This window comes from Phodopus roborovskii, unplaced genomic scaffold (genome assembly GCF_943737965.1).
Source record: "Phodopus roborovskii unplaced genomic scaffold, PHOROB, whole genome shotgun sequence".
Lineage (NCBI taxonomy): Eukaryota > Metazoa > Chordata > Mammalia > Rodentia > Cricetidae > Phodopus > Phodopus roborovskii.
Genome location: NW_026126418.1, coordinates 39399343 through 39411769, shown reverse-complemented (window position 1 = coordinate 39411769; position 12427 = coordinate 39399343). Strand labels below are relative to the sequence as shown.

Genomic DNA, 12427 nt, shown 5'->3' with positions numbered 1-12427 from the left:
TGCTATTTCTAGCTTTGTCATTGACCTTCTGGGTGACCATGTATATGGTATTCAACATCCAAGAGACCCAGTCTTCTCATTTTGGAAAAGAGACAGGAAAAGGTAGGAGAAAATGAGGGAGGAGAAGCTAGGAAGAGGGAGAAGCAACCCCCTAGTACTTAATATTAAAAAAAAATGCTGAGTTGAAAGTCAAAAGTCTGATGAAACTTTTTTCTTCATTAAAATTTTGATTTGCTGAAATCAATGAGCTCAAATCCTTATAGAATTGAAAGATGTCAAAATTTTCTCTTCAAACTACTAGTCAGAATTTACCAGACTGCTCTCAGCAATAAATGAGCCCTGTGCTGAATAAAGGATTATGTTTCAAATTCAGGTTCTAATCACTCCAAGAGAATCCCAGGGCCACATCAGAAGGACACACTGGCTGATAAGAGCCCCTCCTCAAGGGCTTTTGAGCATTTTCAGAAATGTTCCTGGCCTTCCAAATGATAGAGATCCCAGCTGCTCAATTGTCTGGCAAGGACTACACAGCCAGGGTGAGCAGCTCTATGGAAAATGTGTGCGTAGAGCCTTCTGGGAAGAGGAGAAATTGCACTCCCTGGCAATATTCTAAAGTGCTTATGTTTATTTGTAAGATCTGTTGGGGAGGTAGTGTAAGGACCAAACTGAAACACATGCTAAGTGCAAAATCATCTTAAATTTCAGGTCCTATGAAAAAATGACAAAGATAGGAGATTTTCATATCTTCAAAGACAAAGAAAACCTTAGTAACTATGTGACCACATCTTTTAGTCTGAAAAAGAAGCATTTTCTAAAAGTAAAAAGAAAATCAAAAACCCTGAGGTTTTCAAACCAACAGAGTAGACAAGTAGATACTTTGGGAGTCAAATGACAAATGTCCTAAGGATATCCAGAAAACCAGGGTGTGCCAACTTATGGCAGTGTATGCCCACAGAGCTGGCCGCTGGGAGGTTTGATGTGCACAGTCATTACAGTGACAATCTGAAATTTCTTAGTCAAAAGGCAGAAGAAATCACAGCTTTCCCAGAGCAACCTCACTCTTTTTCTCAACTGACTGTGCTAGAAGCTGCTTTCCAGCCAAGTTTAGCCCTTACTAATTCCACCTCTGCTGGTAGCTCAAGGTCCTTGAAAACGATGGCACCCTTTTTAATTGTTTCATACAGCACAGCAAAAATATAGACAACTTAGAGTTTTAACCAGAATCAAGGCAACAAGTTATGTTAGGATCACAGGACAACAGCCTGCTGCAGATGCCACTTATCTACACCTCAGCTGTCCCCACACAGGTCAGAATGTGAACTGATGTGATATGCCAACATAGCCCAGCTAGGAAGGGAGTCCAGACAATTGACAACCAACCCAATTTATGGGCCATATAATAAGGCACATGGTGGAGTCTGGGTGAAGCTACATAGCAATGTTAACTGGGTAAAAAAAACTCAAACAGAACACGAATTGTATACACTTTAATGTACTTTTCCTACATGCATATCCCTCAGAGAACCCACATTGCAATTAAATCTAAGCCAAAATAAAGATTCAAGCTCAAAACAAAATGTTTTAATTAAATTTACTTAAAGTGAAAGAAAGGCATGAAGAAAAATGAAGTGCACACATTGGCAAAACTGCAATGTAGCTATGCCAAGGCCAAATGGACTTAGTAACTAAGAGTTGACTCACTGGGAAAAAAAAATAAGCTGAAAGCTAAAAATTAAAAGCAATAAGAGAAACAGTTTTTTAAATTTTTTGTTGTTGTTGTTATTCAATCTGTCCTGTTTCAAGTGAGTTAAAACATGACCTTTGGATTAATGGAATGTACCAATAGTTAACAGTTAACTTTGAAAGGCTGAGTAGAAAAAGCAAAGTTATACTTTCTTACACCTCTAGAATCATTCAGAAATGGGTATTTTTGTGATAATGTGTCCCTTGCCTTCCTTCTTTACACTAAGACTATGATTCTGTCAATTTAGAGGATCCTGGTGTACAGGCAAGAGAAGCCTACCATGAGATCGTTACATGGGACAGATACAGTCTTACAAAAATGAAATGCCCCAAGTAAGAAATGAAAGGAATAAAAAACAAAACTAATATTTTCATACATGAACTTAACTGAATTAATAATTAATAAGCAGCCCTTTCCTAAGAGAATTTAATGGAAATATTTTTCTTGAGCAAACAGAAACTCCATAGAAATGGGTAGACACAAGAAGATAATCAGTTAAATGCCTACATAGTTCTCCCCACAATGAAGAGGTAGATGCATGATGAATTACAGGCAAACAAAGAAGCTGTCCCTTCACAAACACAGATCACAACAGCTAGCAGATTTCCTGCTGAACTAAAGGCAGAGATGCCTGAAGTTACAGAAGAAAAGAATAAAAGAGAAAAGCTCACTGCATGTAATCTCTAAATCACAACAGCAGTAACTGAGACTAGCGGCTTTTGTATTGAGGTATTTTTACCCCAGGGATGTCCTGGCAGCATTTCCCCCTGGGTTTAATTCCAATAATATGTCTTTTTAAGTACCCGTAGCTTCAGTGTATTCTAGTCTTCTCTCGCGGTTATGTAAGGCTCAAAGTAGTTAGTAAATACACGGTGACAAGAAAATAAAGGCACAAAGAAAAATTACAAGGCTGGAGAAAGCAAAATAAGCCACCTACCCTCTTTTGTAGAACTATTGGTGTGATTGCAGGCAGAGTGACTCTTCTTGCACTCAAACTCATGCTTGCCCTTCTAGGGTGATCCCCTCTTAGAGATCATAGACGAAATGAAAGGAGTCCTTGATGGTTACTCCTTGGGAATCTCAAGGCTCAGTGCAAAGAAACTCTAGGGAAGTAATAAATGTCACCCTGCTCCTGTGATCCCAGGCTACCCAAAGCCAATTAAGGATGGCTGCGGACAGGACAGGGCAGCAGCCAATCACAGCTCCCAGAACCCTGCCTTTGTCCTTGGAGACTGATTCGGATACTTTTGTTTATGATATTTAAAGAACCAGATTAAGAGGCATCTAGTTCCCTTCACTTTTTTTTTTTTTCCAAAACAGTGCAATTCAATGCCATCTTTCTTTGTTGACCAAACAGCTGTTTCACTAAAGAATTTCACTGCAAGGCAGATAAGAAGTTCTTTACATTATCAACATACATTACATTAGCTATAAACACTGAGGTACATAACTATGTACGTGAACCAAATTTACTTATGTTACTCACAAAATTAATAAACTTCAACTGCAGCATCAGCTATGAGGCACAAAAAGAAAACCTTCCTTAAAACTACCATGAATTTTAATTTATGCTGAAGATCCAGTTGAGTATTACCTTTTAAACACAAGTCTAGCAATCAATATAAATAATATTAAGTGGAAAAGGAGAATTCATAATATCTGGTCTGATCTTCACACATGTTTATAAAAAGCAGAGGTTTGCATAATATACTTCAGCATATTTTTAAAAACTTAAAAAACAGCTGCTGCTCAAAGCTATCTTAAACCTTGTAAACCTCTTTGCATTTTTCTTAAGATAACTACAATTTTTATTCTACTAGTTTAGGGTTTGGAGAAAGTTCACAAGTAAAACAAAAGAATAAGGCTGAAAAAAAAGTTCCCAATAAAGAATGAAAGAAACACTGAAAAGTGCCCTAAGCTTTTGCAAGTAAAAATGAATCAGAGTTGTCACACCTGTGAAATCTGTCTGGACTGTCACACTGGCAAAGCCTGCTGAACCATAGTGCTTCTTAGCGCTGACCCACAGACTGAGCACTGCCCTCAGCCATGAAGGCACGCTGTCTTCTAGAGTGACAGAACTGTTGCATCAACAGGGCAGGCTGGAGCAGTGTAAGATACCCAGACACACACCTTCCATTTCACTATGCAAACTGCTTCTACCCGAGGAGTACCTCCTGCTCCACCAAGGTCTGATTTCATCTTCATTTCATTTGAGCTCATCTCCCTCAAATGAAAGCAACACTGCATCTCCAGACTCCCTGCTCTGAATTCCAAAGCCCATTGTCCCTTGACCTTAATATCTGGGAGAAACGCCATGAGGCATACTTAATGTAAGTAATCTCATACATGTCTAGGTGGGGACATTAGTTTGATCCTTGTCTAGTTTGGTTACCATGACAAAAGTTACCAGCATATATTAATTATGCAAAGCAATGGTTTCACAATAATATTTACATTCAGTTATACCACATACATTGACCATTTTCACCTCTTTATTCTGTCTTCCACTCTCTTTCATGCTAGACTCTTCTTCCTCTTAAACATCCCTTCTAATGTTATGACATTTATTTACTGGGCATATGTGCACATGTTTGATCACACACATGCTGCTACATATGTGTAGAGGTCAGAGGACAACTTGTAGAAGTCAGTTGTCTTCTGCAATTGATTGGATGGGTCGAGGAATTGAACTCAGAATAACAAGACTGGCAGGAAGCACCATTACCACTGAACCATCTAGCTGACCCCCACTCAAACCTTCATGATGTGCACATGTGGGTGTGCGCATGTATGGGCGGGCTTCTTAAAGAAAATTGCTAACAAAATTACTACAGAGATAGAAGCTACAATCTGTGAAATAAAAGGCAAATAAAATTCTGGTATAATCTTGAGACAATGTCGACAAGCCTTCCTTCAGTACCTACAAAATTTCAAAAATATTATCCATATTATTTTACTTTGCTGAATCCTCAATTTCAGTGTATATTACATAAAAAGTATTAATTTTGTCTTAAATATCTTACTAGTATTTCACCACAACCAAAATCATTTATTTCACTATATCATTTAAGAAAATAACCCACTGTGTGCCCACATTGTTAGATATTAGGTGTATTATTAAATAAGATATATCACTGACTCAAAATGAAATAGCAGCCATCACCTTTAAATTAAAACATCACACTCTCTAATTGGCAAGACTGATAGCTATTAAATGTTCAGTACCGGGGTGGGTGCACCAAGGGAGAAGAAACTGCACACTGGGATAAAGCAGACTCCAAGAAGGAAGCCACATTTGTCTTCAGAAATTATTAAGACAAAAGAGCACAGAGCTTTATAACTGATGTGGTTCTAGGAAAATGTCTCAAGCTTACTCTTAGGTTTGAAGTCTGGATGACTTTGAAACCAGCTTTGCTTTGTATCCTGCCCTAGAGCCCGCTAAGCAATAAAACAACTGCATTGTATCAAGACAGAATCCAGGCCGTGAGTTTACCAACATACAGCACATCGACCCTCTATGGGTTTTAAAAATCACTTGATAGCTAATTGCTCAAATGTAACTATTACAGTGCACAAACTGTCTACACAGAAGGGGACAGGTATACAGAGGGAAAATGTTTTTTCTTTACCAAGTCCTACATGTACCTCTTAGCCAACCAAGTTCTTGTCTTACCCCAAACAGATTTTCCTGTCCCTTCATCTATCCTTATACACTGTGCTATTGTGCTACTCACCTGAGGGAAATTATTGTGTATCCAGGTATACCATCTCTCTCAAAGACCAAGGTCAAAGTTCACTCCACCAGGAAGTCATCTTTCCATCTAAGTCATAGCAGTTATTGCTTTGTGCATTTTATATATCCACTTGTTGTGCTGAGCTTAATATTGCTTTGACTTGCTAACTTATAAATTCTTTCATAACTTGTGATCAGTTTTGCCTAAAGAGACTAAAATACTTAGCTGTGGGACTTAGGCTCTAATTTTCCCTACTCTTCCCAGAAGGCCTAACAGAGTACCCTCTGTGTACAGTAGACATTACTTATTTTCATGTACAGTTGATGGAGAAAGACAAGTCACTCTGGTCACAAAAAAAAAAAAAAAACCAAGCCTCTCTTTTTATTTTAACTCATGGCTAATTCTGAATAAAAATATCTGTTTACATGTCATTGGGTCTTTCTTTGTTGTTTGTTTGCTTGCTTGTTGAAGACTTCTCTGGCTGGTCTGAAACTCACTATGTGGATCAGGCTGGCCTCAGACTCACAGAGATCCCCCACCTCTGCCCCCTGATGCTGGGATTGAAGGTGTGTGCCACCACACCAGCAATATACCTTTGTTTAGTGACATTCTTTGCCTGGTCACTGGTGGGAATGCTAAATTTGCATAGTTTTCTGCAAACACAAGTTTCAAAAACAGTTTATTATGGCAGCCAGCATGCATTGACTCTACCTTTACATGAAAAGTCACAACCTCTCGTTCTACCTTCTTCCATCATTCTTCTAAGGCCTGCTACTTCTCAGGCATATGACATGATGTCCCTTCACACAAATGAGCCCATTGTTTCCCACAGTGCTTTCCGCTCTTCACTCAAACAGGTATTTCCTTGCTTTGAGAATGCCTAGAGTGTCTCACCAGTTTTACCACTCACAGGAAATGTCTTCTTAAAAGAAACTGCTGAGTGACTTACACATAGTCCCTAGTGACAAGGGGACTCACAGTACATCAGTATATACTTCATTCAATTATCCGAAAATGCCCCTATGTCCCTGCTTGTTCTACCAAAAGTTGTTCCTAGATCCATTATCCCAGACTCTCAAGGTGGATACGTGGGGACATTAAAAAAAAAAAAAACAATATATAAAGCTCTGTAACTGATTGTAAAATAAAGTATAGAAACCCTACAAGCCTACAAGGGAGAGATAGCATAGTAAAAGATAAGGTGAGTCCCACAAATGGCATAGTATTCAAGAATGAAGGCAAATCCTAGTGAAAAACTACACAGTTATTCCAAGAAAGTCTGGGAAAATGGGGGCAAGACAGAAGAGAATAGTCACTCTGCTATGCCCTTGAAGAGTATGGCTCTCATCTGAAGTGTAAAGATTAAGGACATAAAGCATCTAAAATTGCCAGATTAGGAAGAAGGCAAACTTTGGGAAACACTAGGGAAGCAGAGGCAGCTGAAGGAAGCAGTCCCACAGAGACGTAGCCAACAGCCACACTTTTTTCTGCACAGGCCTAAATTGTTGGCCAGAAAGATGTAAATATCTTGACTAGACACTGTCAACTGTAATGTCCTATAAGGCTCTTCTTAAGAACAGTAGACTGAGCATGAGAAGCAAGTATGCACCTTTCTTCCCATCCCTCAAAACTTCAGATGATCTGAACAGAATGGAATGAAGAAGGGGCAAGGGAGGGGAGGGAATAGTGTCCTTGCTGAGAAAGAAGACATTTCATCCTTCTGTACTGGGATGGGGTAAAATAATACTCTATGGAGAAGGAAATGAAAACAATGTCTAAACCGAGAAGATCCCATTAAAAATGCAACCATTTTTAAAACATACAATTAGAGCCATCACTTTCAAATGAGAAGTGACAGGACATGTCCAGAACCTTGTCAGAGACTGAAAGCACTTGAGGAAAACAAAGGCAGAGAGCTGAAAAGAGGCAGTCTTTCCTTTACCCTCTTGACCCCAGAGTAAAAATCCTGGAACCGCACTTCAAAAACAATCCCAGGGCCTGAAGTAAGGATTTAACATACATAACAGGAATGCAGCAGAGGCAACTCATAGCCTCCAACAAAGGCCCTCTTCAAAGATTTCTAAGTGCCAGAACATTGGAAAAACAGTAGTAAGAAATATGGAATTTGCACAAACAGAACATGAAGATCCAATTTCAGTACATTAAATTACCTAAGAAAAATTGCAATTACAGGCAAAGAGGTGACTGAGATAAAAATCAGCCAAAAGGAGAAGAAAAATTATCTACTTATTTATTTAAAAAAAAAAAAAAAAAGCTTTCTAAATGTAAGAACTGACTGACAAGATGGCTCAGTGACTCAGTGAATAAAGGTGCTTGCCTCCAAGACTGGCACCAAGTTTGAAACCAGGACAAATTACAAACTGCCCACTGACTTTCAAATGCACACCATGGCACATGTTCACCTCCAAAACTGAAAGATTTTAAAGATAAATCTTCACAGAAGAAAATACAATGGTAAAGACATAAAAGATAAGCAATTTTTGATAATATAATTGTAGCACAATTTGGGCACTTGGTCAGGGACAGGACGCTCCTGGGGGTCCACCAAATAATTTAGGCATCACTACTGCTGTGAGTTACACACCAAAACTATATGAGAAAAAAGAAAGAAAACAAAGTACTTCTGGAAAAAAAAAACAAAAAACATATAGAAGAGGATATAGAGAAATCAGGCTGTGACTGAGAAGTGTTTTGTCTGCTGGATAACCTTCATAGCACCAGAAGGAGTTGTGCAAGCTGCTGGGAGAAAATTGTCTTGAACAGTCTTACTCAGCTACCAACTTAGGGCACAACACTACAAAGTAGTCAGGAACGATGTGCCCTTGAGAGCAATAGTGGCAAGTATGCAAAGGGGGTAACCAAACACTTTCCATTAGATTTGACACCAGTTTAACAAGGAGGAATTCATGTACTGTACTGTAAATCCAATCAAAACTTCAAGGTTGGAGAAGTCATATGACATAATGGGGCAGCTGTTGTTGTTTTGATAAATGACAGTAATATCTCTGTCAAATTGTCTTTCAAATTACTGATTTAGCCTGCACATTAGCATGCCTTTTGTCACAGTGGTTAGCAGTTCCTGCAAGACTAATAATTGGTCAAAGGGCTCAAAATAAATGACTGCTGATTGATCATCCATGAATGGGACATCTATGTCAGTCCCTTCAATGTTGAGGAAATATCAGAGAAGAGGCAAAAGTACTGTTGCAAGAAGAAGAGATAAGTATGTTGTAAAGTGCTGACTTCTAAGCATGACATGGCTATTGCATCCTTGAACTTACAACATCCTTTCAAGGAAGCAAAGGGGACTCAGGGGTCCCTACCCCTCACTAAGGATGTATACCCAGTTAATGGTTTATGTGTTTGGTGGTATAGCCATTGTTAAAGTGCCCATGGTCCTATAAATGAACTCTCACCCATGCTCCCAGCAACTCTAATTAAATTTATATAGTTACAAAACAAAGTAATAAAGACAGAGAAGATGAAGGCAAACTTCCAGAAACACTGGGGAAGCATTTGCCTTTCATCTGAAAGTAGAATGGGGTTAGGTGAGAAGACGGAGGAGATCAGTGGGAGTGGGAGTAGGACTAGAGGGTGGTAAGAGGGTAAAAATGATCAAAACATATTATACGCAGATATAGTAAATATATGTTAATTTAAAAACCATTGAGAAAAAAACCCATGCGGTTTCCCGGGGGGGGGGGAGACTTCATGCTATAACACTTCCTAGAAAAGTTAAGCTCTTTGGACAACAAGCAAGAAAGTTCTGATAGGTACTAAGGGGATGAAAAAAATCCATCCTTTCCCTATTTTTGTGTATTCTACTTGCTAACCTTGAAAGAGTATGCTGGGCATTGGTGGCACACACCTTTAATCCCAGCATTCAGGAGGCAGAGGCAGCTGGATGGTTTGTAAGTTCAAGTCTAGCCTGGTCTACGGAGCTAGTTCCAGGACAGGCTCAAAAGAAATACAGAGAAACCCTGTCTCAAAAAAAAAAAAAAAAAAAAAAAAAAAACAAAACAAAAAAAAAAAAAACTTTGAAAGAGTAATTCTCATGAAACAGTTGAAGAAATTAAATAGAAACAGAAAGAAAGTTCATTAATAATAAATGTAGCAATGTTCAGAAATTTACAAAATGTAAAGCCTTATTCTCTTGGGATCTTCTTGAGTTTTCAAAAGGATAAAATGCAGCAATCAAGACATGGGTGGAATACATATGAGAAAACAGGAATGAAAAGTGAAATTAGCTACAGTACTAAGGTTCTATCAAGTATGTGATTGTGTTGTCATAATAAGATGCAAATAATATAGACCATAGCAGTATGGAAATGATAAGCTTTCCTAAAAAATCATTAAATTATAAGAAGGACATGGTATGGAACACAGAGCTGACTCCCTTGGTAACCAAGATCAAAGCAATATAAAATGGTAATTCACAGGGGAATTTTAAATTTATTTCACAATTCTAAAATTAACTGACAGAAAAGGGAGGTGTAAAAAGAAAAAATATTATTGATCTTTGGAGAAGAATGATAAAGGTTATTTAAGAATTTCTCTCTAATTATTTTATAATTGCTAGCATAAATGTAATGCAAATACAAAATTGTCTAATAGAAAGTAAACACAAAGTTCAGAAAAATATCTTATTTTTTTTAGTCTATAAATTGTAAAACAATAGAAAATGACAGTAATAATACGACCATACTTCCAGATTGTCTCAAAAATATTACACAGATAAACTTAACCTATCGAAAGGAAACACATTTGCAGTTTAATCACAAAAGTCATTGCATTTCATTCTTAGGGAAAGAGAAACCCTTATAAACTGACTGACAGAGTCAAAAAAAAAAAAAAAGAAATGAATAGGAAGGACTTACAGGACAAGGAAGAGAAGAAAAAAGGAAGGAGGAGAAGGAAACAGACATAAATGTCAGGTGACAATGAACTCGGGGTGAAAGGCATTCAACAAGAAAGAAGAAAATACTACAGTGCTGGACGGTACAACCCGCAATGAAGAGAAAGTAGGATGAATATGTAGCACACATTTGTAAAGCAAATGCAGACACTAAGAGAATCAGATTGCAATAACATATTATTAATAGTCTCTTATCCAGCCCTTTCAAAGTGTGAATCAAAGGGGATTTAAAAACAGTTATAAATAAAAACAGACATCAACAGGCTAACATAATAAAGTAGATTGAATTGCTCTATATTAACCTTAAAGGTAAAAATTATTTTTAAAAATATATATGTATGTATATACATATATGCCTTCACATATAAATCTTCATATGTATATCTTCTTTTCAATAAACTGATTCAAGAAAAAAATTTCTCATGGGGCATCAAGAATGAAACCCTGGTAATTCTGACAGTAGAAAAAAAAAATCTACCTAACTCTCTGAAAACACAAAACTAAAAAAGTGAAACTCACTAGCAAAACCTAGCTGTAGCATTAGCTCCTGGCATCTGAAAAGTCTGACTGTTTTGATAGCATAATGAAAATAAAATATATTACACCATGTATCATATATTGACAACACTGTTCTAAGACTCTAATTCATAGTAGTAAACCGTCTCAAACAAGAAAGAGAATAGCCACATACCAATCTGGTACAGTCCACTCAGCTTACAGAATGTTAAGCAACGATGAAGAGAATAAGGGTCAATCCAACAAAGAGGAGTGGCAAAGGGTAGTGTTAAATCAAAAGGAACAAGTTAATTAATTAGCTAATTAAAAGGAGTTTTTTAGTGTGACCCCATTTGCATAAAACAAAACAAAGCGACAGATACATTGAACAGATAAATATAAATAAGCCAAGGGAATAAGACCATGCCAATTTTTAGAAACAATTTTATTTTCTAGGGAAAAGAGTAAGATTGTAGTTATGTAAAATCATGACAAGGCTATATCTTTATTGGCATATAATATAAAAAGTAATAGGGTTCATATAACATTTCCCCATGTAGCTGTCTAATTTTTTTTATTTATTGTTTGTTTGTCTGTAGGTTTATGTCATGGGTAGGACTCCCTAAGCTGAGGGGCAAGTACTCAATAAAAACAGACAGCCATGAGCTCTGACTGCTCAAAAACCAGCAAAGGCTTATTCTTCCTTTCTTCCTTTTTATTTTTTCTTTTATTTTTGTTATTCTGTTGAGTTGGTCTTCTTATGAAGCCCTGGCTGGCCTGGAACTCTCAGAAATCCACCTGCCTCTCCCTCCTGAGTACTTCAATTAAAGGAATAGTACCATGTCTAGCTTAGCAACGGCTTCTTCAACAGCCACACTGCACAGCATTTGCTCTTGAACAGCTGTCTCTGGTGATTGCATGCCATGCATTCTGTGACCCCAGTACCCGTTCCTTTAATATGAATTCTACTTAGGAAAGAAACATCACATCATTAACACATTTCAGAGCTGTTTATGATGTCATCTCATTTAACTTAGGGCTTTTCATGTCAACATGTCACTTAATGGCAGAAAAGCATCACCCAGTGATGGGAATCTCTGTGTCCCTCTTCCACAGGGATCTTGGCTCACCACTGTGCTTATTAGGACAACTCCTCCCTGAGCCTCTTCTATAAATGGACTTCTTAATTGGTCTAAGTAATAAGAGCCTGGAGTCTGATATACAGGGAAATGCTGAGAGAACAGAAAGAAGAAGGAACAAACCACAGTCACTCCTTACCTCCTCTGCATCTCAACAGACAAGAGTGAGTACCTGTTTCTACCTGCTTATATCATCTCTCCACCCAGCCACCTCAATCTCTGTTTCCATCCAGCCATCTCACTTCCTGTCTGTCTGTACAGACATCTAGACCTCTATGATTAGTTAGTGGCAAGCTCCATTCTCTGACCTTCAGACAGGCTTTATTTGTACAAGCCAGATAGTACCACATTCTTCTTCCAAGCAAATGAAACAGACCCC

General features: G+C 37.8%; 1 protein-coding gene across 2 annotated transcripts in view; it reads right to left on the bottom strand.

The window, feature by feature from the left end:
* Grb14 (growth factor receptor bound protein 14) overlaps positions 1 to 12427 on the bottom strand; it is a 107439-nt gene that overhangs the window by 55291 nt on the left and 39721 nt on the right. The window contains exon 1 of one of the 2 annotated variants that reach the window (XM_051184568.1): positions 2682 to 2897. The exons of the other annotated variant lie outside the window; for it this stretch is intronic. Coding sequence (XP_051040525.1) covers positions 2682 to 2744 — 63 coding nt within the window. The 5' untranslated portion in view covers positions 2745 to 2897. Of the gene's footprint in view, positions 1 to 2681; positions 2898 to 12427 lie in introns of those variants that run through there. 2 annotated transcript variants of the gene reach the window in all.